The sequence below is a fragment of the Ostrea edulis genome, chromosome 6, assembly GCF_947568905.1.
Source record: "Ostrea edulis chromosome 6, xbOstEdul1.1, whole genome shotgun sequence".
In the NCBI taxonomy this organism is placed as follows: domain Eukaryota; kingdom Metazoa; phylum Mollusca; class Bivalvia; order Ostreida; family Ostreidae; genus Ostrea; species Ostrea edulis.
In genome coordinates, this window is record NC_079169.1 from 22,689,057 (window position 1) to 22,715,614 (window position 26,558).

Sequence of the window (26,558 nt, forward strand, 5' to 3'; positions counted from 1 at the left end):
GTAAGCATCTCCTATCGACCGGTCACACCCGCAGCAGCAGTTTTTCTGCAACTGTTGAAATTAAAATGTTGTCATTGTAACCAGTTTTGATGTATTTTTATCATGACATTTAATGAAAATGTGCGATTTTCTGATGTTGATATAAACTTTTGTGTTGTATGTTTGACATCTTTAGAAATCTGACATCTATATTTTCTTCGTTTATTGATTAAAATTAACCAATCAATAGAACTTTTCTACTTTGAACCATTAATTTTTATAAGTTTCATGAGGGTGGAGCTACCTTAACTACTGACTGATCGTATACCGAGACACTCAATGGTTTGCTTCCTCACGAGTGTGTTCCCATGTAGAATATATGGTGTTATCAATGGGTTCATCTTGTTGGTCATGTGGACTACCGTGCATTTGTCATCTTGTTGGTCATGTGGACTACTGTGTATTTGTCATCTTGTTGGTCATATGGACTAACGTGCATTTTTTAGGGTTGAACGACGTCTGCCAATCACTCGCCCACTTCTCTAGTGCTGCTAAGTCTTCTTGCAGTGTTATGGTATCTTGGCGTGGTTTTATTCACATGTCTAGTCATTAGCAGAGAAATATAGACCGATTATCAGTCGGGTTGATAACTTGCTGGTTGATGTGTTGTAGGTATGAACTGTCGATAATATGGTTCTGTTTTGGCCATTGGATGTCGGGTTGAAATCACCCCAACGGTGCTCATATGGTGATTCCCAATTTCTGTTATTTACTGTGGTGCTGCACCTATGTATTCGTCATCAGTTCTGTTTGGTGGGCAATACAGTTATGAGATGACCAGGCTCTTCTGTTTGGTAGGTCCACCTCGTCAATGATGAACTCTACCCACTTGCAGTAGATGTTATGGGATCTGATTTGGTCACAATTACAAATCCATCGTAATTGTCAGTGTTTCAATCCCTTCGAACTTTATAACTTGGTGGGAAGGATTAGGAGGAGTGAACTGATGGAAAGGTCCATGTCTCACATCTCGAGGTAATATCCGGGCCCGCTGGATATAGTAGGAAGCTAGTTGTGGGAGTGTTTTTAATGCTTTGGAACTTGGATGAGACGTCTTCAGGTGCAGGGTGATGTACCATAAATTTAGACCTACACTTGCTGCTCAGGGCCGTAGCAGCGATGGTTCCTTAATGTGTCAACGTCTGCTGTGACATGAGACCTACGTTTTTAGGGTCATATCCGAAAGACCCATGATTCTTACTTCTAAATGTCGAACGTTTGGCAAAGGAGGACGAACTCACGACCTCCCGGTTACGAAGCGATACCACTGAGCTACTGCGATTCAAACCCATGAAGTAAAAAATAGGCAATTTTACTGCGCCTTCGCCAAACATGACAGTCATGGATTTTTCATATGAGACCTAAACAACCAAAGTCCCATGTCAGGAGCAAAAAAAACTCACAATGCTAGGGCCCTGCGTCATGCAGAAACCGAACTAATATTTGACTGTTGATATTAAGCACTGATAAAACAAAAATAATATATATCCGCGTCTATGCGTCTTGTTTTTACTTCTGCAAAACAGGCAACGGGTTTAATGTCAAGCGAAACAGAATCTGATTTAACCTATTGGTTATGGGATCTAAAGGTCAAGGAAACAGCGCTGCAACTATTGTTTTACCTGGATTCACAAAAAATTCCTTTCAAAGAATCATTAAACACCTTTCATCATCCACTATGATCGTATTTTGATTGTGCTGGGGTATATACCCCTCCATTTGGGACAGGTCCAATTTATTGCAAGAGTATAAATACATGTAAGCTGGGTGACGTTGATTGAGCTACGTACTCTGTTACGATGTGCTGTTTGAATGTTCACAGATCCTTCACTAACAAAATAGAAAATATAATGAATCGCGGTTATTTCCAATTAAATTATCCCACGACAACTAGTTACAATAACGTTTTCACCCAAGGTTAGCCCACGAGCACGTTTTCACCTACATATATTCTCTCATTTATCAAAAATTATATGTTTTGACCTACTCCATTCCATCTTATTTGTATTATTTTTCGGTCTTGATTCAGAGATAGTAAGAAACATGTACGAGATGCAAAAGGTGAAATATACGAACAGTGAGCAATTTCATAACCCTATATGGAACACAAAATTGACAGTAGGGCATATAAAAGCTCCTGGAAACACCAAAGGAGGGCTCGGGGCCTAGGAGGATCTAGCATTAACTGTTAACCGGTCACACCGCTGTGAAGATTGTATCTTGATCAGGTAAACAAAGTAATCCATTGATTGATTGATTCGGGTTTTACGCCGTTTTGGAAATAATTCAGCCGTTTTAAGGCGGTCGGAGTAATCCATAGTCAAGATCAGTATGTAAAGAAAGGCCTAACAATTTCTATGAAACACGTCAGACAAACATTATACTTAGATACAAATTAATTATAACGATCACATAATTTGCGATAAGCGATGCAGATAGTTTATTACAGGACACGCTCCCTCAATTTGAATTGCACTTTGTATGGCGGAGGTTGAAGCACGACGCCAGGCATCATCATCCGGGGGTCAAGGTCACTTAGTTCCTCTCTCAACGGCTTACGAATGATACAGGTCTGCATCATTGTGGCAAGGAAGAGGAATGTTCTGTTCTTGGCGAACACTTCACCAAGACAAGCTCGCTTACCGAAACCAAAAACCAGCAACCTATAGTCGTAAATTTCCAAAAGAAGGTAATCAACTTTAATCAGCATTTTTAGCATTCAAATGGTATTTATAGAATCATTCACAAATAAAATCTAGGTTACCTCTTTCTAGTGGGATGTGTTGCAGGCAAAAGTAAACCTGAATCATCCATGAACCTTTCGGGACGAAACACGAAAGGGTCGTGCCACTCGTCGCTGTGATTATTTGTCCACAAGTTAGTGATTATCTGCAAGTAAAATTATATAAAAAATCAGCGATCTCATAGTTACATAAAACTTGTATATCATGAAAGGTGAAGATAACTAAGAGTAACCAATCTCATATAAATTCCTGTAAGGAATACATAATAGAGAGTTGGGGGAAACACGGACCCTGTTTAAATACGAAGCAGATGTGGAGGACTCTGTGGTAACTTTTATTTCAAGCAATATTAAACCAATTCGTGTCAGATAGACGAACGACGGATAAAGTTTTATCAGAGACCATTTCATCTTTTTGCACAGGAAAGCTAAAAGGTATTTGTTTGTAGAACACTCAGAAAAGCATTTACATGGGCGTCTCTCTTTTGTTACTTATGGTGGGCATACAAAAAAAGTTTTACAGTAAAACCTGTCTAATTCGACATACACAGGGAAACATTTTTTCTCCGAATACACAGTGTGTCGGAATAGATATTATAAAAATTGAAAATATGGAATTGAGAATGAAAATAAGGATCGGAATGCCCATTAAAACAGATTACACATGTACACAGGAGTTGGATAAGACAGTTTTCACTGTGTCTATATATACATACATGTCTGTATGTAAATTCTCTCTAATATACTCCCCAATTTCTTACAGTTGTTCCTTTTCCAACCGTACGGCCACTAATAATGCAATCCTCCGAGGTATAATGGGGGATAGCTAATGGGGCGTGGGATATATATCGGAGTGTTTCTAGAATGACTGCTTCTGTAAGTGGACAGCTATTTCTGTCCTTGATATGAGCCTCTCTTTCCCCAATGACGTCATCGATTTCACTCTGAATTTTAGTCTGAATCTTTGGATGTTTCGCCAGAAGAAGAATCAGAGACATCAAAGTACCTCTCGATGTCAAGAAACTTGAAAAAGAACAAAATCACTAGAGGGAATAGTCATGATTACCATATGTAGATTTTAATGGTGTTAACGTAGTTCCACACTCCTGTGACGTCATAGGATTTTGCAACGTCAATGATTTAATGATAGGAACATAAATTTTGTTGGAATCTTTTTCAATAGTTATTGTAAAAAAAATCTTGTTAGCCATAAAATATTTCAAAAGTCTTAGTTATATTTTAATAGTCAATGATATGTTTCAAAATATTGAATCCAAGGACAATAACTCTGTTCTCATTAAATTATTTATCAAGTCCATAATGCGATAGATCTCCTTTATTTTTGACAAACATTTTACCAAGGTGACAAGGAATCATTATCTGTGTCTTTTCATGAAATTACATAAATTTTTAATCCCGAGTGATTTTAAATAGCTCAGCTGTATGGTGCCATACTTCAGTTTTTGATGGGGGTATACATAATCTGGAAGCTATAGATTTGAAATTATTAAGGAAAGGTATGGATTTGTTCCCATGAATAACTATAACAGATGTAACTCTACTGATATAAACAGAAAAAATGATATGTAAACCATGCTATAAGGAAAGTGTGTCCACATTTGTTTGTTTTTTAACATTTTGGAGAATAACGCTAATTCAATAATTTTGCACATATTATTCTAAAACTTGATGAATATATTGAAAATGACATGTGTTTTAGTTATTGACATGTTTCCCGATAAATAAATGCAATTCAAAAAATATTTTGTTGTTTTTATATTAAAATAAAAACAAATAACTGTTTCCAATGAATTTCATAAAAATCTACATCGGGGTATATGACTTTAGTGGTGTATGTAATGAAAATTAATATGGAAATCCTTAACTGTTTTGCCTTTTTTCATTAATCTGAATGTTAATTTATTGATTCCAAACCAAAAAAATGCTACATAAACCACAAAAATCCAGGACTAAGGACCCACCTTAAGTTTCTTCAATTTCTTACTTGGAGGTGTTTTAGTACTTTTAAAATCTTTCACTATCACAAGAAAAGTTTCATTCTCGTATTATCAAATATGTTACCTAGGATATTAGATTGATTGAATATTGTTTAACGTCCCACTCGAGAATATTTCACTCATATGGAGACGTCAAGGATATTAGAAACAAAAACGTTAACATATTATTTTTCAATAGTGAAAAGATGCCATAAAATGTTAATTGTTTCAATAAACTTTAACAACCTCACTTCACTGGGTGATTGAATGCAATTTTCGCGAAGTCTTTTGATTATCCTACATTTATAGAGAGTATATTATACTATGTACATGTATTAGTAATTCATGATATATAAAACACTGAATATATCTGAAAAATTCACCTTTACAATGAGGTAAATAAAGTCTATCACATGGATATGTGAATGAAAGTTGAAGATAACGAACAGTGACCAAGCTCATAACTCCTACAAGGAATGCAAAATTAAGAGTTGGACAAACAAGGACCCATGGACATAGCAATTGTATGAACGGGTGCATACGAGGAGTAAGCATCCCCTGTCGACCGGTCACACCCGCCGGGAGCACTATGTATTGACCAGAAAAACGGAGTAATACGTAGTCAAAATCAGTATGCCAAGGACGGCCGAACACGACAGACAGTATTTGACCCAATGATACATGTAGATTCTATTTGCAACTTTAACATCATTATAACGACCATAGAATTTGTGAAATGCTGAATAGGAAAGGTTTTGTAAGAATTTCACATTTACTAATCTGCTGAATTTACTTTTGACTGATGAAATTGTATCCCCCCAAAAGCGCTAATATATCTGGATATACGCTGGTGTAAAACGAAAAGATTTTATTAATGCATATTTTTCTACAAACTGACGTCTTGACAATCAGTAATGATAAAATAAATAGAACAGGACTTTCAGTTTAACGTAATGGCAGCTGAAAGAAGTGGAATGCAAGCTTTTGAACACATACTTTGATCTACATTGTACTTTTTGTGAGATACCTGCTCCAATAATATTCACTAGGATGGCCTTTATGTGGTTGTCTGTAAAGTGGAGACCGTGTCTCTCCTTGGCATTCTTTAGTTCGTAGTATATGCCCCTTTCAATGTTTCCCTCATTCTAAAATTATCAACAAAGAGAAATTAATGAAAGGTGAAGATAACGAACAGTGAGCAATCTTATAACTCCTATAAACAAAATAGAGAGTTGGGCAAACACAAATACCTTAGCATACAGAATCACCGATAGCACGACATTGGAATGTTTCTATACAAAGGTCATCTTCCAGGTTCTTTTTAGACTTATCACAGACCATCAGCAATGTCTGTACAATATAGGTACTATGCTGAGCATAGGAATTTGACATGATCCATAAGCCGACGTACATATCAAACACAACACTATTACATGCATAGCATGCTGTCTTTAAATATAATTTACAGCAGCTGCTAAAATTTGTAACTCAGCAGACATTATTTCATCAAGCATTATTCAAATATTACGTTGCTCTGAATAATCTTTGTTGATGAAACAATGTGTAATGAAAAAAGCTTGTCATTTCATTTTTTGTTAGCTAAAATCAATGCAAACATGAAAAAGCTGAAGATAGCAAACATCGAATAAGAGGCGAAGATAACGAACAGTGATCAATTTCATCACTCATACAAGCAATACAAAACAGAGAACTGGACAAACACGGACCCCTGGATATACCAGAGGTGGGATCAGGAGTAAGCATCCCCTGTCGACCGGTCACACCCGCCTTGAGCCATATATCTTGATCAGGTAAACGGAATTATCTGTAGTCAAAATGAATATTAATAAATCTCGTATATCCTATAAAGAGTAAAAATCGAAAGTTGGGTATAAGTGGACCACAGAAAACACCAGGGGTGAGATCAGATGCCTAGGACAAGTAAACATCTTCTGTTGATGGCTCACACTAACTATGAACCCTATATCTTGATCAAGGTAAATGGAGTAATCTTAAAAGTCGAAAAGAACTTAGCAATTTGTATGAAACACGTCACATAGCATTTATCCTAATGGCAGATTATGTTTCCAAATAACATCATTATAACGACCATACAATTTAAGAAATACTTACTGTAAACAGAGTGCTGAAAACCCAGTGATAGCAACGTATTTGTCAGTAACCTCCCTCAATTTCAAAAATTGATCATACAGAGAACATGTAATTTCATTAAAAGGTTTTTTAAATTATACATGTAAGTTGTAATGATATTAAAACATTTAAGTTTATATTGCGCAAATATCGTTAGGTTTGTCCATGAAAAAAAACATGATATAAAAGAGACAACTGATCCCAGGAAGATAAGACAAGGCAATCTAGAAGGAACTCAGAGAAAAACTACAAGAACAAACACATTTGAAAAATTGAACGTGTGGTGAATCTTATTTAAACTAACCGTTAGTTCCTTGATTATTTTCAACATTTCATCCATGCAAAATTTGACAAGCGATGGTTTTCTGGCGACAGAAAGGGGTAAGAATCGCAGGAAAGGAAACATTCTAAAGATAAGGTCGACCATTGGTGATGCAATTTCGTTGGCGTTTTCATCCACTTCTTTCATCAGTCTTTGCAACTGTGGATCGGTTGTCCCTGCCACCTAATATGTAGATTGTAGCATAATGATTCTTTCATAACTGTTTCTGATAATTCTGTCAAATTACTTTTGTTTCATAGAAAATGCTATATACTATATACGTATATGTTATATAAATTCAATTCAAATAGGTTTTATCGAAATCTCATTTACCAGTGAAGACAGGTTTTTGAATAAGAATTCTTCCACCATATCGTGGGGATCCAGGTCCTTCCCTTCATTTTCTCGAATAAATTGTTTCATATCTGCAAGTTTCTGTAGAATCTCGTCCTCGAGGAAATGCATGCCTACCCCATAAGTATGTAGAAGTTGATGACCAATCTTACGTCTTCTAGCCCACTCTTCGTCATATGGTGAAAATACTATGTCTGAATAATTTTCCAAACAATATTCCCCAAAAAAGGACGGCTCCCGAGATGCCGTGATGGTGGCATTTGGTTCAAGGCCCAAAACATCCCGTATGACATCAGCCGAATTTAAAGAAATATACGATTTCCCAAATACAGAAAACTGAAAAATGTTTCCATAGATCAAAGTCCACTCGTACAATTTCAAATGAAGACGATTCAGGTCAACGTTAAAGAAAACACCAAAGAGAGGTATGCCTGCTGGCCCAGGGAAATTGCTTGCACATGGACGGCTTTTCCAGTAGTGATAAAGACACAGTATCAAAATTATAAACACGGTAATAACCTCAAGCATCTTCTGGCGGCCTTGTACGTGCCTGGATTTACAAAAACTAGACAATGTAAAGATAGCAGGTTGTAATTTACGGAACACGATAACTGCCTTATGTGTGTTTTCCCACCTGCATATGTTACTTTCCCGGGGAAAATCAAGTATGGTTGAAACAACGACAAATACAAATCAACTTTCTTGTATCCACATTTTTTGGTCAGCCAGGCATTCATCATAAATTGATTGTCGGTTTCTTTTTTCAATACAACAGAGATGTATCGTGACTTTAAACCCATATCGTCGAATATTCTGTACCCTATTCGTCGAAATTTCGGATACATGGCAAAACACTACGCAGAAACCTATCTCTAAGTATCTACATTACAAAAAAATGCAGCACAACAAGTTAATTTACTACGATTGCTTTCACAGGAGTTTGACAGTATTATTAAAACTTGTACTATGACGTCATGATATTACATATACCCTGTCACTAAAACGTAGCCAGCATATAAATGACGTCATAGGTATACTAAAAATTTACCGTTTGTTAACAAAATTGTTTTTATCCCATTTTTTATGGTTTTTAAAAATGTTGCAGACACTTTTTTTTTATTGTTATACGTTTGATAACGTATCTCAAGGATACATTTATAAATTGCAATCATTTATCATTGTTATATATGTACATTAGAAAAGCATCAAGAATGAATAAATGTCGAAATGCCTTTAATTCGTGTACATGCAAAATCATCGACAGGATAAAGCCTCGCCCAGTATCATTTTTTAAAGGACCCCATATATTTCCGTATTACCCTTCGAAGTGTCTACATAACTAATATGATATACACTTGATACATTCTCCGTCAGAGAGTTTGGCAACTGTGATGTCACTTATGAATCATATGACGCCCCAAAATTTCAATATACCGTCTCCGTGCAGGGGTATACACAACTTTTCCCGGCAATCACGTCACAGTTGCTGAGCGCAGATATTATCGGTCATGTGAAGCATCCGCCATTACAACCGTGAAACCGTGAGCGTCCTGAGATATGTACACAGGTGGAGTGGAGAATTGTTGTGTATGAATCTATACAAACACGTCTGTTCACTGTGGCTACATTTTATTAACTGATAATACATTAACATGCATTAAGCTACAATCCAAGAGTTTCACAGAGTATCAAATATCAAGTTCTGGAGAGTCAGCGCTTTTAATAGGTTACCCATTAGCGACTGTCAGAATCAATTACTATCCTAACATTGTTTTATTTATGTTGGAGATGCAGGTGTGAACTTTGGAATATAGAACTTTAAAATAATACATATATGACAAGAATCGTGTGCGGTTTTTAACTGCACTAATAACAGAAAGAAACTCTATTTATGGAAGCAGTCTATATGCCGAGAACATGGCGATATTCCTCACAAAGATTGCCCCTGCGTCGTGCCATACACCCTACACACGATGCCGAAAATAGAAGAGAAACTGAAATGGCAGCGGGCATTACAGCGACACGATTTGCCAAAGAATGTGTTGGTGCATTTTATTGACGGGGGACCAACACCCATTCTGAATTTAGGTTTGTTTACAACTTCACCGTATGATATACAAGTATTTTAAAAATAGAAAGTGCAGAAGACCAGGCCTGTCTACACATTCACCCCGCTGCATGTACGCCTGTTAATGTTATGACCCACCACGTTTCAGTATAATTTGTTTTAGAGTTTGACATGTAGCTCGTCAGTGTGTACACATGCATAAGAACTTGGTTAATTATGTTTTAATATGAAAGAAATTTAACCGCAATTATGAAAGGTTATGTGTAATTTGAACTATTTTCGAAAAAGCAATTAGATCATAACTCAAAGACTACATGTACCAAGAGCTTGACAGATAGGGTTATATTCAAAATTTGTCTTCGTTATAGTAAGGTTGTATACTAAGTTAGTAGGACAATTTTCACTTGTTGTGTTTGTATAGATATTGCAATCATTCTGAGTAAAAATAACATCTGAAGGTTGGTAATTCTAATTAGGGCCATACTGCATATAGTTGAGCAACTTGAGGGTAACGTTGAAGAATTTTACCCTGAGAAAACCATTGTCAACTGAGGCACATCTGAGGTCAATCTGATTAAAATCAGTCTTAGATCTTCTCTAACCGTTACATTGGAACGGTTAGAGAAGATCTGATTTTAATTAGATTGATCTGAGGTTGACAATGGTTTTCGAGGGATGCAATTTTCAATCAACTACATGTATAATATCATATATCAATTTTTCAAAGCGCTCAAATGACATTTTCTACAAATCTACAGTGAACCGTACACGCTCAAATTTGACGCATGTTATAATTTTTACGATATCACCTGTCAAGTAATGTTCCCTGTTGCAAGATAATATTACCCTGGATCATATGCTTTTTACTCTCAAGGTGAAACATGTTTTGTCAATTGTTTCTTGGCCAATCAGATTAAGTATTTTACATTAGGCCAATTAAAATTAATTGATAGATTATCATCCCCGCCAAACCCTCAAAAAAGGGTGCACCTCGATTTTTGTTTTTGTTTTCAAAAAAATAAAATCCTCCAACCCATCCCATATTTTTTGTGACCCCAGATGATAATCTACTAATTAAGTTGAATTGGCCTTAATTAAAGTGTAACAAAGAAGTATGTATTCCAAGTCTGTTACTTTTTTTTATTAAAAAAATAATCATGAATGTAGTTCTATTATAGCTGTAGTTACTATATCTGTGTAAACTTTTGTATATTTATATTTTAAGAATGCATTGTAGGTTATAAAGCTTCCGTCAAAGTTGGTCGTCGACTTCTGAAGAAAAAGGAAATTAGAGATGGTGGGAACAGATGGGTATGTATTATTGTTTGACTCCAATTGATCATAGAGCAGATATAAGCCAATTTTATGTCAAGTAAAACAAAATTTTGAACTGTCATTGATGAAAATATATTAGAGGTTGAAAAATATATTTATATCATTAGCTCACCTGAGCCAAAGGCTCAAGTGAGCTTTCTGATCAAAATTTGTCGTCGGCGTCATAAAATTTTCACATTTTTTACTTCTTCTCAAGAACCGCTGGGCCAATTTCAACCAAACTTGCCACAAAGCATGCTTGGGTGAAGGGCTTTCAAGTTTTTGTTCAAATGAAGGGTTATGTCCCTTTCAAACGGGAAATAATCACAAAAATGCCAAAATAGGGTGGGGTCATTAAAAAAAAATTCTCAAGAACCACTGAGCCAGAAGAGCTGAGATTTACATGAAAACTTCCTGACATAATGCAGACTTCAGTTTGTTAAAATCATGGCCCCAAGGGGTAGGATGGGGTCACAAGCGGGGGAGGTCAAAATTTTGCATACAAATATATAGGGAAAATCTTTAAATATGAGCCAAGGTGACTCGGTGAACGATGTGGCCCTTGGGCCTCTTGTTTAAAGATAAGTACATGCACTAGATCGATAACACACCCGATGCACTCTTGAATCAGTTTATCAGAAGGATTTGATGGATAATTCATTTTCTGTTTCAGTGTTTCGGGGTGTTATTTTTGTGCAAAATATGAGACACTATTCCAAAATTATAAATACAACACAATGAAACAATTCATGAAAAGTCAGGGTTTCTAGATGACCAAAATAAGGCCCCTTTCCAATGTTAAAAAGCAAGTATTTCTCCAAATTTTTGTTTTAAAATTCCCAAACAATAAAAAAAAATCAAACTAGGTTACACTTAATTGTTCATAAATCATCAAAAGCCCACAAATTACAATTTTTGCTTCAAAATTGTTAAGTAAACCTTATTTGGCCTCTGCTTAATTAAATGAGAAAATGAGGTAAGCTTTGACCTAAATATAAGTCAGAGGGAGTCCAATTATTCCTTAGATTTAATGCACTGGTTTGGTTTTCTCCCTACTTCTTTGATCCATAGAACATTTTTCCAAACATGCAATTGTCACTATTTCTCCCAATTGGAAAGGCCCAGGCCCTTGAAATCAAGACCTTAAAAAACTCTGAAAGTGTAAATTGATACACACTACAATACCACATGTATTGATTTACATACAGATAGTTTTGTTTTTGTCTTTGTCATTTTATGTTATAATGTACACTTTATATTGTAGGAGTGAACATGAAAAGCAACAAAAGGTGGTTGCTGCTGCAGATGATGTTGAAACTCTCAACATTATTCAAACTGAACCAACGATGACATCTTTTTTAACGCAGACGAGCATAACAGAAAGCAGATCTGCAGGCACACAGTGGATAGATCCCACACTACATGAGCATGAATATGCTAGGCCGTGCATTTCAGGATCCAGGGATACAGGAACACAGACGTGACCCAGTGAGACCAAGGACAAAGGAGTAAACTGTAGCACTCTGCATATACGCCTCACCACTGCTGACATATCATCTGACTCCTTAGCCTTGTTATACACAGGACTGCCTTTAAACACTTTCAGAACATTTGTGAGTGTAATGCAAAATATGGACGACCCATTGAAGTTTACCATGCCCGTTTCAGAACAAGGTTTGTTGGTGCTAATGATAGTAAGGCTTAATCTACTGTTTGCAGATCTTGCCAATAGATTTGGAATATCCGAGTCTTATGCGTGCACCATTTTCAATCAAAGACTCTCTTTTATGGCTTCAAAACTGAAAAATTTAATTGTTTGGCTTCCACGTGAAACAATTAGAGCCACCATGCCAAAATCTTTTCGTGAGAACTATCCGAAAACCAGTCATAATTGATTGCGCTGAAACTTTCATCCAACGAGTGAAAAACTTGAAGACAAGAGGAGAAACATACAGCCACTACAAGTCCAACAACACGGGAAAGTATTTGGTTGGTATTGCACCACCTGGACAGATTGTGTTTATATCGAAAGGCTTTGGAGGAAGATCTAGTGATAAAGCAATTGTGGAAGAGTCTGGCATTTTAAATTACCTTCTTCCTGGGGATGAAATTATGGCGGATCGAGGTTTTACCATTGATGACTTACTCTTTCCCTTGAAAGTGAAACTTAATATTCCAGCTTTTACGAAAGGTAAATACCAACTTTCAGAAGAGGATGTAACAGAGACGAGACGAATTGCCACTTTACGGATTCATGTGGAACGGGCTATTAGACGTTTAAAAGTGTTCCGCATTCTTAGTCAGGTGTTCCCGTAACCTCTGTTAAGAAACTCAGTGACTACTTCATTGTTTGTGCTGCATTGGTTAATCTGAGATCTGACCTTATCAAAGATAAAGATAACTGATGGTTATGATAAAATTTTAAACTCTAGTCAGCTTCACTAATGTTAATGATGCATGCATTAACATATTGTAATATGATATTATGTACAAGTTCATAATGTTATATTTTTTCACAGCCTTGAAATGTCTTAAATGCCAATGTATTTTGGATATATATTTGATTAATCTTTGTAAATTACAACCATATTTGGAAATTCAGTATCATTGATATGATATACTGTACATTATAGTAATACTAGTTTCTGGTGTAAAATTTTTTTGTTGCAAAATTGCATAGGCTTTTAATGAAGTAAAATTACATTATTGTCTTCCCGAACAAAAATTTATTTCTATATATGTTTTAATTATATTCAATAGAACCAAAATCCTTATTTTGATGAAATCTTGAACTTGTTTTTTGATTTTATCAATGACTATGTTAAAGTTGCATACAAAATTATCATAATAGCACATATTTACAACAAAATAAAACTTTCAGATTGAGAGCTATCATAACTTTAAAGTGAATGTCATATTTATTATCAAGATATTTGTGTATGATTAAAGGTAATACTGTAAATACTGTGTTTGGTTTTATCACTTGTTTCGAATATCATTAGGCTGCTCCTTTTAGCCTTTTCATTATTGAACATTTTAAGTTTAAAAAAAAAATTAATACATGTTCAGTAATGAATAACTAACACAGATTGAAAAGACATTTGATTGTATAATTTCAGTAATCATGTTATCAAAAACACGATCTTTATCAATATGCATGTATTCAATTTGAAAATTTGATATATTTTTTACTAATCTTCAATTTGCCAGATTCAAAGTCATCAACTACTCTTGGTAAAAGTTTTTGAAGTAAAATAAGCATAGACTTGAAATTGCCGATTCACAAAACTATTGGTCATGTTGTACTTGAATGACCGTGTATTTATTAGTTGTCCATATAACAAGTTTGCACAACTGCATATGTGTTACATGCAAAGTTAATTGTATTTGTAGGTAATACATCCTTGAACTATTATGTTTAACATACATTGTACCATTTTCCAAGGATTTCACAACACCATATCTACCAACTGTATATAAACTGTCAAGTGTCTGGGCATTTTATTTCTAAAAGACACTGTGAACCATCAACATCAGTTATAATTCCATCTGGGGAAACACTTAACAGGGCTTTTCAAATGAAAATATAGTACCTGCATCTTCTATATGCAATCCTGATGAACGCAATTGTTGTTTGGCAAGAATTTCACCTTCCTGACCATGCTTGGTGAATTTGTTTCCTTTGAAGGAAGGATATAAGTGGTCTCTAATGAAGTTATCACTGTTTGTAGTGTCGCAGATGGGAACCTTGTTCGCACTACTGCCAGTTATTCTAATTTTTCCACTGTTGTGCCACATTTCTGATTCACTTTGTGAAACAGTTGCCATTGATAATGACTTGATTTGAGCATCAGTGAGTTTTATGTACTTATTATAAAATTGACCACCAACATGCTCAGTATGGGGTTCAGAGGAAGGCTCAAATAGAGTTGTGTTTACTTTTGCGTGCACAGATTTACTTAAAATTAAATTCTTTAATGAAAACAATTCTTTAAGTTCAGAATTTTCCACAAAATACTTTAGAGATTGGTGAGACACAAACATTGGAAATACTGATTTTGTGTTCTGTGGTTTTTCAGCATTATTGTTAAATCACTGCCTTATTTAGGTCTTTTAAAGTCCATCTCCTCCAGTACACCCGGGTCCAGGTTTCTCGTTGAGCCCTTGTTCCATTGCATATGCTCATCGGTACAGGACTTTCCTGTTAGACCCAACTTGACGGCATATTGAATTTTCCAGAGAAGTGCACCTACGTGGCTATACGTTTTACTGTTCCCCGCCATGCATGAACAGCCACCGGTTAAAATCGTGCCAACCATGTCACAGAGTACCCATGAATTGTGAAAGTCTGAGTTTACTTTTTGTGACGGTCGCACTTCTGATTTTAGAACAACCCTATCTTTGATGGCGAAATGAAGAATTTTCCCAACGGAACCGCTCTTAAAATAATTATAACTGTCCAACGATTTGTAATTTTTCATTTTTTCGCCGTCACAAGCTCTACTCAAAATCAAATAATTGTAAATATCGCCGTACTCTACTTGCGGCCATTCGCGAATATCATCCTTCCATTCTTGGTGTTTGACGTCTTTTGGGGACGAAATCAATCGATCCATGTCATTTTTACATTGATGTTGATTCATATTTTACATAAACAAAAGATCTGATAGAGTTTCATATAGTATACTGTGGTAGTGAGCTTATTATTACAGTTGTATATGTTACCGGTGAATGGTTGCTACGGAGTTCGATTAACCAGCGTCACGGATGTAATGGCGGCTACGTTAGAAACGACACCTCTCGGGGTGAAATTTTACTAAGGGAAGTAACTGAAAAAAGTCGTGTATATTGGTCTGACAGCCACCTTAGCTTTCAATGTATGTCTGAATTCAGTTTCAACAAACATGATTTGTTTATTTAATGTTATTGTTCATATTCTTAACTGTGATGGTTTGATATTGTGATTATATGATGTTCAATGTCATTCACACTTAATATGGTGTTCAATTTCATAATAATCTATCAATGATGATCATTACTGAAATCTGAACAAATTTTCTAAAGGTCTTCAGCGGGATAAATTCGTTACACAGTCAGTTTGGGACATAATACGGAGTCATCCTGGGTGTGAAATGGAAAACCGTATTAATTAATTGGGACTAGACTTGGCCTCGCCCAATCCGGATTTCCATTTCACACCCAGGGTGACTCTGTATTACGCCCCAAACTGACTGTAACTAATATTTTGTTTATGTAACGCTGTTCACTTGTGATACGATACACTTTTACCATATGATGGACATTTGAACTTTTATTTCTTTCAATTAAAATGATGATTTAATTTGTATAGTTTACCTTTTTATATCAACCAAAATGTGAATGATACGTGGACATCCATTTTAAAAGACCTGTAATAGACTCACTAAATTCACTGTTGAATTTCATTATGCTATTTCTTGCTTTATCTTAATGTACACATATATCCACCATAATTCTTCATTTGAATTAAAACTTTTCTTCAATACACATACATGTACATGCATATTATGATCCAGTTTTACATTCAGGAATTGGACAAGTATAAGGGACCGATTCATGCCCCCTTTCCCAGTTTGTTTTCCACTTTAAATGGTCAACATCTACAGTTTAGAAATTTTCACCAAAAACATCATGTCAGAAGATCATTATAGAGAGTTTATTATTTGTTTTGAAAATAAAGATTGAGGTGTGTTATTGTTTACGAAGTTTTCAAAATAAATGGATATCGATCCAAGTTTATTATCTATATCACATTTCAAGTATACGTTAGGTTAAATGTGTCATTTAGAAGTTAAAATTTGTGACGGCATAAAATTAAGATGCTTTAAATTACAAAATTAACATTTCACTAGTTTGTTTGTATTTAGAATGACGACGTCTTATCTATATAAAACGTTGAATGGCGGGCGGGCGGGTGGGAAGGTTGGCGGGCGGGCGTCTTGTTACAGGGTACCTATATTGTGTAATCAACTCCTCTTACACCTCTAACTTGACGTTCCCCAAACTTTGTACAGTTGTTATGGACACACTGCAAATGTACGTGTCTTTTTGAAAGTGATCAGACATTTTTCGAAAAATATACATGTAGTTGAACCTTGTTATGTTTTAAGCAAGTCTTGAATAGACGGTACCTATCTTTGTAATCAACTTCTCTTACAGCATTTATTGGACATCCTTCAGACCTTGTAGAACTGTTACGGAAACATTGAAGATGCGCATGTGTCTTTTTGAAGTGATTGGACATTCTATGAAAAATTGACATGCACATGATGTAGTTGAACATTGTCATTTTTAGGCAGAGTACCTACTTTGTGTAACCGACTCTTCACACAGCTATTACTTAACATTTTTTTCAGACCTTGTATTTTATAGATGTTATAAATTACATTGAAGATAAACAAATGATATTTGAGTGCTTCGGATATTTTTTTTTTTAATTCTACATTAAATATGTCATTTTCCAGTATGTTTTGTACTGCTGTCTCTATGATAGATAATATATTTTAAAGCAGTCAAGCCATTTCTGTTCTTCAATCGATTTTCATCCGTATGTCGATTCGATATATCCCTTTGAATTCGAAATAAAAGACACCACAGAACCGCCCACTTCTTCTTCATACTTAGATATTCTATTGACAATAGGTATTAACATATACTCTTTAATTTTCCTTATATAGTCTACAATGTATATATTATCCTTAAATACTTATTATTATAACTATACGGTCAACTTTCGACTAAATTGTTTATACATTATTCCTCAAGTAATTTCTATGTTATTATACTGTTGCTATATCTACATTAACGTTGTATATGATATTTCTATGACTTTGAAAATTACTTCTGACAAATATTTGATATACATTATACATGTAGTGATATTATGTATTTTGATACCAATTATATATCCGTGGATATTTTATACCAGCTGATATTATGTATACTTTCTTATAAATGATGAAATTATATATATATATATATATATATATATATATATATATATATATATATATATATATCCAATAATAAAAGTCAAGAAACACAAAACTCGAATAACATTTCACTGTTAGCGCTTTCGGCTTTAATGCCTCTTCAGACAGTTATAAAATGAAATAATATTGCTAAGTAACGTCAACATATCACGACGTAAGTAATTGTCCTTTGTGACGTCATAATAAATTACACTGGTAGCGGTATAATACACACAATATTAGACAAAACTTGGAAATCAATTACAGATTTCAGTTCAATGTAGTTTCAATTTTACACAGTTATTTTCTATTAAGTTTGGGATTAAACAATTTTATAAAGTATTCCTCCTTTGTAACTCTGGAAATTTCGCAGTCATTATACATTTTATAAAATGGAAATATGTTGAAATCTCCATGACCACAATTGGCAAAATGTTCGGAACATGGCGAATTTCTGATACTTGGATCGCGAATTTGCTGCTTGTGCACGCGCACACGGGCGTTCATTTTGTTGGTTTGTCCGATATAGTTTTCATTACAGGTAGGGCAGGTCATACAATATATTACATTTTTGGATTTGCATGTCATGTTAGAATTTGGTGTTAATTTTTTGCCGCATTTAAGAATTTTTTCTCTGCCTTCCTCTAGATGATTGCATGTACCGCAACGTGAATCACCACATTTTTGCACGGATTTGGAATTTTCCGTAGTAAATCGGGCACGCGTTAGAATTCTCTTCAGATTAGGAACCTGTCTTCTGCTGTTTTTTATTTGAGATTCTTTTATCAGGTTTTTGAGATTTTGGAATTGTTCTAATATAGGAAAAAATCTTCTAGCTGTTCCAAAAATATTGTGGTTGCGAGGGTTATGCGTAATTACAAAAGGAATATCGTTGTTTACATCGTTTTCTTTGGATTTCCATTCATGCCACCCTTCCCATACTAAACGTAACATTCCATACAACATGGCTAAACGGATATGTACAATAATTACGGATACTTCATTACGGTCAAAAAGACTGGAGGAATTGAAAGCATACCTTCGGCGACAACATTATCCGAAAAACCTCATTAATGACGAAATTACCAAAGCACGGAACACACCTATATCTATCTTAAGAAACTCCCGACACGAAGAAAACATGTTCACAAAAGATGGATGGAAAGTAAACATTAGATCCAAGGTTTTGTTTTTCCGGGTGTGGAGATTGACAGATTATCAGTCAGGTTGATAATTTACTGGTTGATGTGTTGTAGGTATGAACTGTCGACAATATGGTTCTGTTTTGGCCATTGGATGAAGGGTTGAAATCAGCCCTAACGATAAAGATGGTGATTCCCAATTTCTGTGACTTCATATGTTATGAGATCTGATTTGGTCACGATTACAAACCCACCATAATTGGTTTTACATGGATTCACAAACAATTCCTTACAATAACGTTTTCACCCGAAGCTAGACCATGAGCACGTTTTCACTTACATGCATTCTCTCATTTATCAAAAATTAAAAGTTTTGACCTACAATACTCCATTTCATCTTATTTGAATCATGTTAGGTCTTGATTCAGAGATGGTAACAAACATGTACGAGATGAAAAAGGTGAAAATTACGAACAGTGAGCAATTTCATAACCCTATATAGAATACAAAATTGAGAGTAGGGCATATAAAGGCCCTATGGAAATACCAAAGGTGGGATCAGGGGACCAGGAGGAGTTAGCATTAACTGTTAACCGGTCACACCCGCTGTGAACCTTGTATCTTGATCAGGTAAACAGAGTAATCCATTGATTGATTGATTCGGGTTTTACGCCGTTTTGGCAATATTTCAGCCATTTTAAGGTGGTCGGAGTAATCCATATTCAATATCAGTATGTAAAGAAAGGCCTAACAATTTCTATGAAACACGTCAGACAAACATTAGACTTAAATTCCAGGTTATATTTGCACACAAAATAATTATAACCATCACAGAATTTGCGAAAATATTTAAATTTAAGATTTGATAAACGATGCAAATAGTTTATTACAGGACAATTTGAATTGTACTTTGTTTGGCGGAGGCTGAAGCACGACGCCAGGCATCATCATCCGGGGATCAAGGCCGGAGAGTTGTTGTTCTAAAGGCTTACGAATGATACAGGTCTGCATCATTGTGGCAAGGAACAGGAATGATATGTTCTTGGCGAACACTTCACCAAGGCACGCTCGTTTACCGAAACCAAAAACCAACAACCTACAGTCGTAAATTTCAAAAAGCAGACAATCAACTTTAATCAGCATTTTTAGCTTTCAAATGGTAATTATAGAATCATTCACAAATAAAATCTCTTTCTAGTAAGATGTGTTGCAGGTAAAAGTAAACCTGAATCATCCAGGAACCTTTCAGGTCGAAACACGAATGGGTCGTCCCACTCGTCGCTGTGATTAATTGACCACAAGTTAGTGATTATCTGCAAGTAAAATTATATTAAAATTCAGCGATCTCATAGTTACATAAATCTTGTATATCATGAAAGGTGAAGATAACGAAGAGTAACCAATCTCGTATAAATGCCTGTAAGGAATACATAATAGAGAGTTGGGGAAACACGGAGCCCTGGATATATCAGAGGTGGATCAGAAGCCTAGAAGGAGTAAGCATCCTCTGTCGACCAGTCACACCCGCCATAAGCCTTATATTTTGATCAGGTGAACGGAGTTATCCGTAGTCAAAATCATTGTTCTTAACAATCGATATGAAACATGTCGGACAGCAGGTGACTCAGTTATAGGTTGTATTGGGAAACTTGATCGGTATAACGACCGTAGAATTTGCGAAATGCTTACTTTAAACGAGACTGATGAAACCCTTATAACATCAACTTGTTTGTCAGTAGCGTGTCTCGATTTAAAATCTGGTTATCTGGTTAAGATCTTGCGTATCAAATCACTTGAGAAATATAAACACCATGTATGTAGGTGTTAATTGAATATTGTTACATAAAGATGGGAAGTTGACGATGGAGAAGCTGAAATGATCCCGTTTGTCGTGAAGCTGAGTTGTTACTTTGCCGGTAATAATTATTTTCAATAAAATATTTAAGTACGAAGCAGATGTGGAAGACTTTGTGATAACTTTGATTTCAAGCAATATTAAACAAATTTCTGTTAGATTGACAAAGGACGTAAAATATTAATCAAAGAGCATTTCAGCTTTTTGCCAAGGAAAACTAAAGTTATTCGTTCGTAGAACACCCAAAAAAGCATTTACATGTAGCGTCTGTCTTTTATTACGTATGGTGGGCATCCACAAAAAGTTTTACAGTGAAACTTGTCTAATTCGACATGCACAAGGAGACATTTTTTGTCCGAATACACAGTGTGTCGGAATAGATATTATAAAAATTGAAAATATGGAATTGAGAATGAAGCTAAGGATCGGAATGCCCATTTAAAAAGATTACACAGGAGTCAGATAAGACAGTTTTCACTGTATCTATGTACATACATGTTTGTATGTAAATTCTCTCTAATATACTCCCCAATTTCTCACAGATGTTCCTTTTCCAACCGTACGGCCACTAATAATGCAGTCCTCCGATGTATAATGGGGGAAGATAATGGGGCGTGTGATATATATCGGTGTTTCTAGAATGACTGCTTCTGTAAATGGACAGCTACTTCGGTCCTTGATGTGAGCCTCTCTTTCCCCAATGACGTCATCGATTTCACTCTGAATTTTAGTCTGAATCTTTGTATGTTCCGCCAGCAGAAAAATCAGAGACATTAAAGTACCCCTCGATGTCAAGAAACCTGAAAAAGAACAAAATTACCAGAAAGAATAGTCATGATTACCACATTTAGATTTTAATGGTGTTAAGTTGCTTCAATTTGTTACTTGGAGGTGTTTCGGTACTTTTAAAATCTTTCACGATAACCAGAAAAGTTTCATTCTCGTATTATCAAATATTTTGCCTAGGATATTAGAAGCAAAAACGTTAACATATTATTTTTCAATAGTGCAAAGATGCCATAAAATGTTAATTGCTTCAATAAACTTTAACAACGTTATTTTACCGGGTGATTGAATGCAATTTTCACGAAGTCTTGATTATCCAATAATTATAGGTATAGAGGGACGTCACGTGTCAGGCCGTTCATTCATTGGTCGTCAACTAGAGTACATTATACGATATACGTGTATTAGTAATTCATAATATATAAAACACTGAATATATCTGAAAAATACACCTTAATAAAGTCTATCACATGGATATGTGAATGAAAGGTGAAAATAACGAACAATGACCAAGATCATAACTTCCACAAGGAATACAAAATTAAGAGTTTGACAAACAAGGACCCCTAGACATAGCAAATGTAGGAACGGGTGCATACGAGGAGTAAGCACCCCTGTCTACCGGTCACGCTCGCTGGGAGCACTGTGTATTGATTCAATAAATGCCAAGAACGGCCTAACAATCGGTATAAAACACGACAGACAGTATCTGACCCAATGATAGATATATATTTTATTTGCAACTTTAACACCATTATAACGACCATAAAATTTGTGAAATGTTGAATAGGAAAGGTTTTGTAAGAATTTCACATTTAATAATCTGCTGAATTTACTTTTAACTGATGAAATGGTATCCCCCAGAAAGCACTAATATGTCTGGATATACGCTGGTGTAAAACGAAAAGCTTTTATTAATGCATATTTTTCTACAATCTGACTTCTTCGGGATTTAACAATCAGTAATGATAAAATAAATAGAGCAGGACTTTCAGTTTAACGTAATGGCAGCTGAAAGAAATGGAATGCATGCTTTTGAATACATACTTTGATCTACATTGTACTTTTTGTGAGATACCTGCTCCAATAATATTCACTAGGATGGCCTTTATGTGGTTGTCTGTAAGGTGGAGACAGTGCCTCTCCTTGGCATTCTTTATTTCGTAGTATATGCCCCTTTCAATGTTTCCCTCATTCTAAAATCATCAAAAAGGGAAATTAATGATAGGAGAAGATAACGAACAGTGATCAATCTTATGACTCCTATAAACAATACAAAATAGAGAGTTGGGCAAACACAAATATCTTAGCATATAGAATCAGCGATAGCACGACATTGGAATGTTTCTAAACAAAAATCATCTTCTGGGTTCTTTTTAGACTTATCACAGACCATCAGCAATGTCTGTACAATATAGGTACTATGCTGAGCATTGGAATTTGACTGATTCATGAGCCGACGTACATATCAAACACAACACACAACACGACCAACAGGGGATGCTTACTCCTCCTAGGCACCTGATCCTACCTCTGGTGTGTCCAGGGGTCCGTGTTTGCCCAACTATCTATTTTGTATTGCTTGTAGGAGTTATGAGATTGATCACTGTTCGTTATCTTCACCTTGCATGGATAGCATGCTGTCTTTAAATATAATTTACAGCAGCTGCTAAAATTTGTAAATCAGCAGACATTATTTCATCAAGCATTATTCAAATATTACGTTGCTCTGAATAACCATTGTTGATGAAATAATGTATAATGAAAAAGCTTGTCATTTTACTTTTTGTTTGCAAACATGAAAAAGCTGAAGATAACAAATACCGAATGAAAGGTGAAGATAACAAAGATCAATCTCATAACTCATACAAGCAATATAAAATAGAGAACTGGACATACACGGATACCTGGATATATCAAAGGTGGGATCAGGTGCCTAAGAGGAGTAAACATCTCCTGTTGACCGGTCACGCCCGCCGTGAGCCATATATCTTGATCAGGTAAACAGGGTTATCCGTAGTCAAAATGAATAATAATAAATTTCATAAATTCTATAAAGAGTAAAAATCGAGAGTTGGGTATAAGTGGACCACAGAAATCACCAGGGTTGGGATCAGGTGCCTAGAACAAGTAAACATCTTCTGTTGATGGCTCACACTTACTATGAACCCAATATCTTGATCAAGGTAAACGGAGTCATCTTAAAAGTCGAAAAGAACTTAGCAATTTGTATCAAACATGTCACATAGCATTCATCCTATTGACAGATTATGTTTCCAAATAACATCATTATCACGACCATACAATTTACAAAATGCTGAATGTAAAGAGACTGCTGAAAACCCAGTGATAGCAACGTATATGTCAGTAGCCTCCCTCAATTTCAAAAATTGATCATACGGAGAACATGTAATTTCATTAAAAGGTGTTTTTAAATTACGCATACAAGTTTTAATAATATTAAAATATTTAAGTTTATATTGCACAAATATTGTTAGGTTTGTCCATGAACAAACCATGATATAAAAGAGACAACTGATCTCAGGAATATAAGACAAGACAATCTAGAAGGAATTCAGAGAAAAACTACAAGAACAAACACATTTGAAAAATTTAACTTTTTTACTGTCCGCTAAATTCTTCCTACACTGCAAGGCTTTTTATCGATAATGCTGTGTGGTGAATATTATTTAAACTAACCGTTAGTTCCTTGATTATTTTCAACATTTCATCCATGCAAAATTTGACAAGCGATGGTTTTCTGGCACGGAAAGGAGTAGGAATTGCAGGAAAGGAAACATTCTGAAGATAAGGTCGACCATTGGTGTTGCAATATCGTTGGCGTTTTCATCCACCTCTTTCATCAGTCTTTGCAACTGTGGATCGGTTGTCCCTGCCATCTAATACGTACATTGTAGCATAATGATTCTTTCATAGCTGTTTCTGATAATTCTGTCAAACTACTTTTGTTTCATAGAAAATGCTATATACTATATACGTATATGTTATATAAATTCAATTCATATGGGTTTTATCGAAACCTCTTTTACCAGTGAAGACAGATTTTTGAATAAGAATTCTTCCACCATATCGTGGGGATCCAGGTCCGTCTCTTCATTTTCCCGAACAAATTGTTTAATATCTAAAACCAGAAGTGAACCAGAACCAGAAGTGATAAGAAATTAGAAAGGTTACATGAGGAATATGTTTTGGTTCCAGCTGACAAAGCTAGTAACAACATTGTCTTTGTTTGTAAGGCTCATTATTACAACTGTATTTTAAACGAACTTGACATTAATTCCACTTTTGGTAATCGTACTTATACTCCAACTGCCCTTTCAAAAGATGAAATTCTTCAAAACCATGCTTCAGTTTTAGACACATTTTATATCCCAGTCAATGGGTCGAATGAATATGAGTTACCGTACCTATACTAGATTCCTAAAGTACATAAAAACCCTTACAAACAAAGATACATTGCTGGATCCAGTAAGTGCTCTACCAAGCCGCTATCTTTGCTCCTCACGAAAAGATTATCAGCTGTGAAGGAGAAACTGCAAAGGTACTGTTCGACTACAAATGCCAGAAGTGGTGTTAATCAAATGTGGATTCTAAAAAATTTTAAAGAACTTTTAGTAAACTTGAAATCGCAAAACTTTTTCCAAATGAATAACATCAAAACATATGACTTTTCAACACTATACACGACCATTCCTCACGATAAATTAAAGACTAGACTTTTTGACATCATAGATAGTTGCTTCTTCAACAAAAATGGAAAAAGGAAATATCCATATCTAGTGATCAGTCATCCAAAAACTTACTTTGTTAAATACCACTCTGATTCCACGCACAAGTACTCTGAAGTTGATATATAAAAAAAATATGCTAGAGTTCCTCATTGGCAATATCTTTGTGGTTTTTGGTGATCAGATCTTCCAACAGTCTGTTGGAATTCCCATGGGCACGAATTGTGCTCCTTTGTTAGCGTAACAAACGGGATGATTTCAGCTTCTCCATCGTCAACTTCCCATATTTATGTGGCAATATTCCATTATCACCTGCATATGCTGTTTATATATCTCAACTGATTCGATATGCAAGAGCTTGTTCTGCGTATAGTCAGTTTTTAAATCAAGGTAAGCTACTGACAAACACATTGATGGTAATGGTGTTTCTACAGTCTCAATTGAAGTCAGCATTTCGCAAATTCTATGGTCGTTATAACGATCTAGTTCGTCAATACAACCTATCATTGGGTCACATGCTGTCTGACGTGTTTCATACCGATTGTTAAGCCGTTCTTGGCACATTGATTTTGACTGCGGATAACTCCGTTTACCTGATCAGGATATAGGGCTCACGGGGGGTGTGACCGGTCGACAGGGGATGCTTACTTCTCCTAGGCACTTGATCCCACCTCTGGTGTGTACAGGGGTCCGTGTTTACCCAACTATCTATTTTGTATTGCTTGTAGGAGTTATGAGATTGCTCACTGTTCGTTATCTTCGCCTTTCATTTAAGAGCTTTAAAAATACACGCACCTTTAATGTCTATCTTTTGAAGAAGGCTGATGATCCCCAGTTTTCCCCACCTGCATATGTTCCTTTCCAGGAGAAAATCGAGTATGGTGGAAACAACGACGCAGATGAATCAACTTTACTGTATCCACATATCTTCATAACCCAGGCATTGATCATGAATTGATTGTCGATTTTTTTTCAACACAAAAGAGATATATTTGTGACTTTAAACGCATCTCGTCGAAGATTCTGTA

The 26,558-nt window shown here is 35.4% G+C and overlaps 1 protein-coding gene, 1 long non-coding RNA gene and 1 pseudogene across 3 annotated transcripts; 1 reads left to right on the forward strand and 2 right to left on the reverse strand.

Annotated features, from left to right (window-relative positions):
- Window positions 1–1,517: 1,517 nt before the first annotated feature.
- Window positions 1,518–8,196, reverse strand: LOC125647917 (cytochrome P450 2C31-like). 2 transcript variants are annotated; one of them, XM_056142096.1, is made up of 6 exons: window positions 7,586–8,195; window positions 7,235–7,435; window positions 5,805–5,924; window positions 3,544–3,804; window positions 2,804–2,928; window positions 1,518–2,702 (listed from the first exon to the last, which is right to left on the reverse strand). In XM_056142096.1, exons 1-6 carry the CDS (start codon window positions 8,132–8,134, stop codon window positions 2,483–2,485), a joined length of 1,476 nt encoding a protein of 491 aa, XP_055998071.1. In that variant the 5' UTR covers window positions 8,135–8,195; the 3' UTR covers window positions 1,518–2,482. The 2 variants fall into 2 exon arrangements, with proteins under 2 accessions (XP_055998071.1, XP_048730746.1); XM_048874789.2 differs by lacking the exon at window positions 3,544–3,804 and having other exon boundaries at window positions 5,793–5,924; window positions 7,586–8,196.
- A 1,352-nt stretch (window positions 8,197–9,548) lies between these two features.
- On the forward strand, window positions 9,549–13,950 carry LOC125647919 (uncharacterized). The gene is made up of 3 exons (XR_008796256.1): window positions 9,549–9,694; window positions 10,912–10,985; window positions 12,253–13,950. It is a non-coding gene; the product is annotated as an uncharacterized LOC125647919 (long non-coding RNA).
- Window positions 13,951–19,995: 6,045 nt separating this feature from the next.
- LOC125647063 (steroid 17-alpha-hydroxylase/17,20 lyase-like) overlaps window positions 19,996–26,558 on the reverse strand; it is a 9,196-nt pseudogene continuing 2,633 nt past the window's right edge.

What these genes read in the sequence shown, in the direction of transcription:
- LOC125647917 (XM_056142096.1), bottom strand. Translation starts at nt 8,134, where the DNA reads ATGCTTGAGGTTATTACCGTGTTTATAATTTTGATACTGTGTCTTTAT. An exon ending in AAATAATCAAGGAACTAACG is followed by an intron (nt 5,925 to 7,234) that starts GTTAGTTTAAAT and finishes TGATAATTTTAG; the next exon opens with AATGAGGGAAACATTGAAAG. An exon ending in TGAATATTATTGGAGCAGGT is followed by an intron (nt 3,805 to 5,804) that starts ATCTCACAAAAA and finishes TCTTTTTCAAGT; the next exon opens with TTCTTGACATCGAGAGGTAC.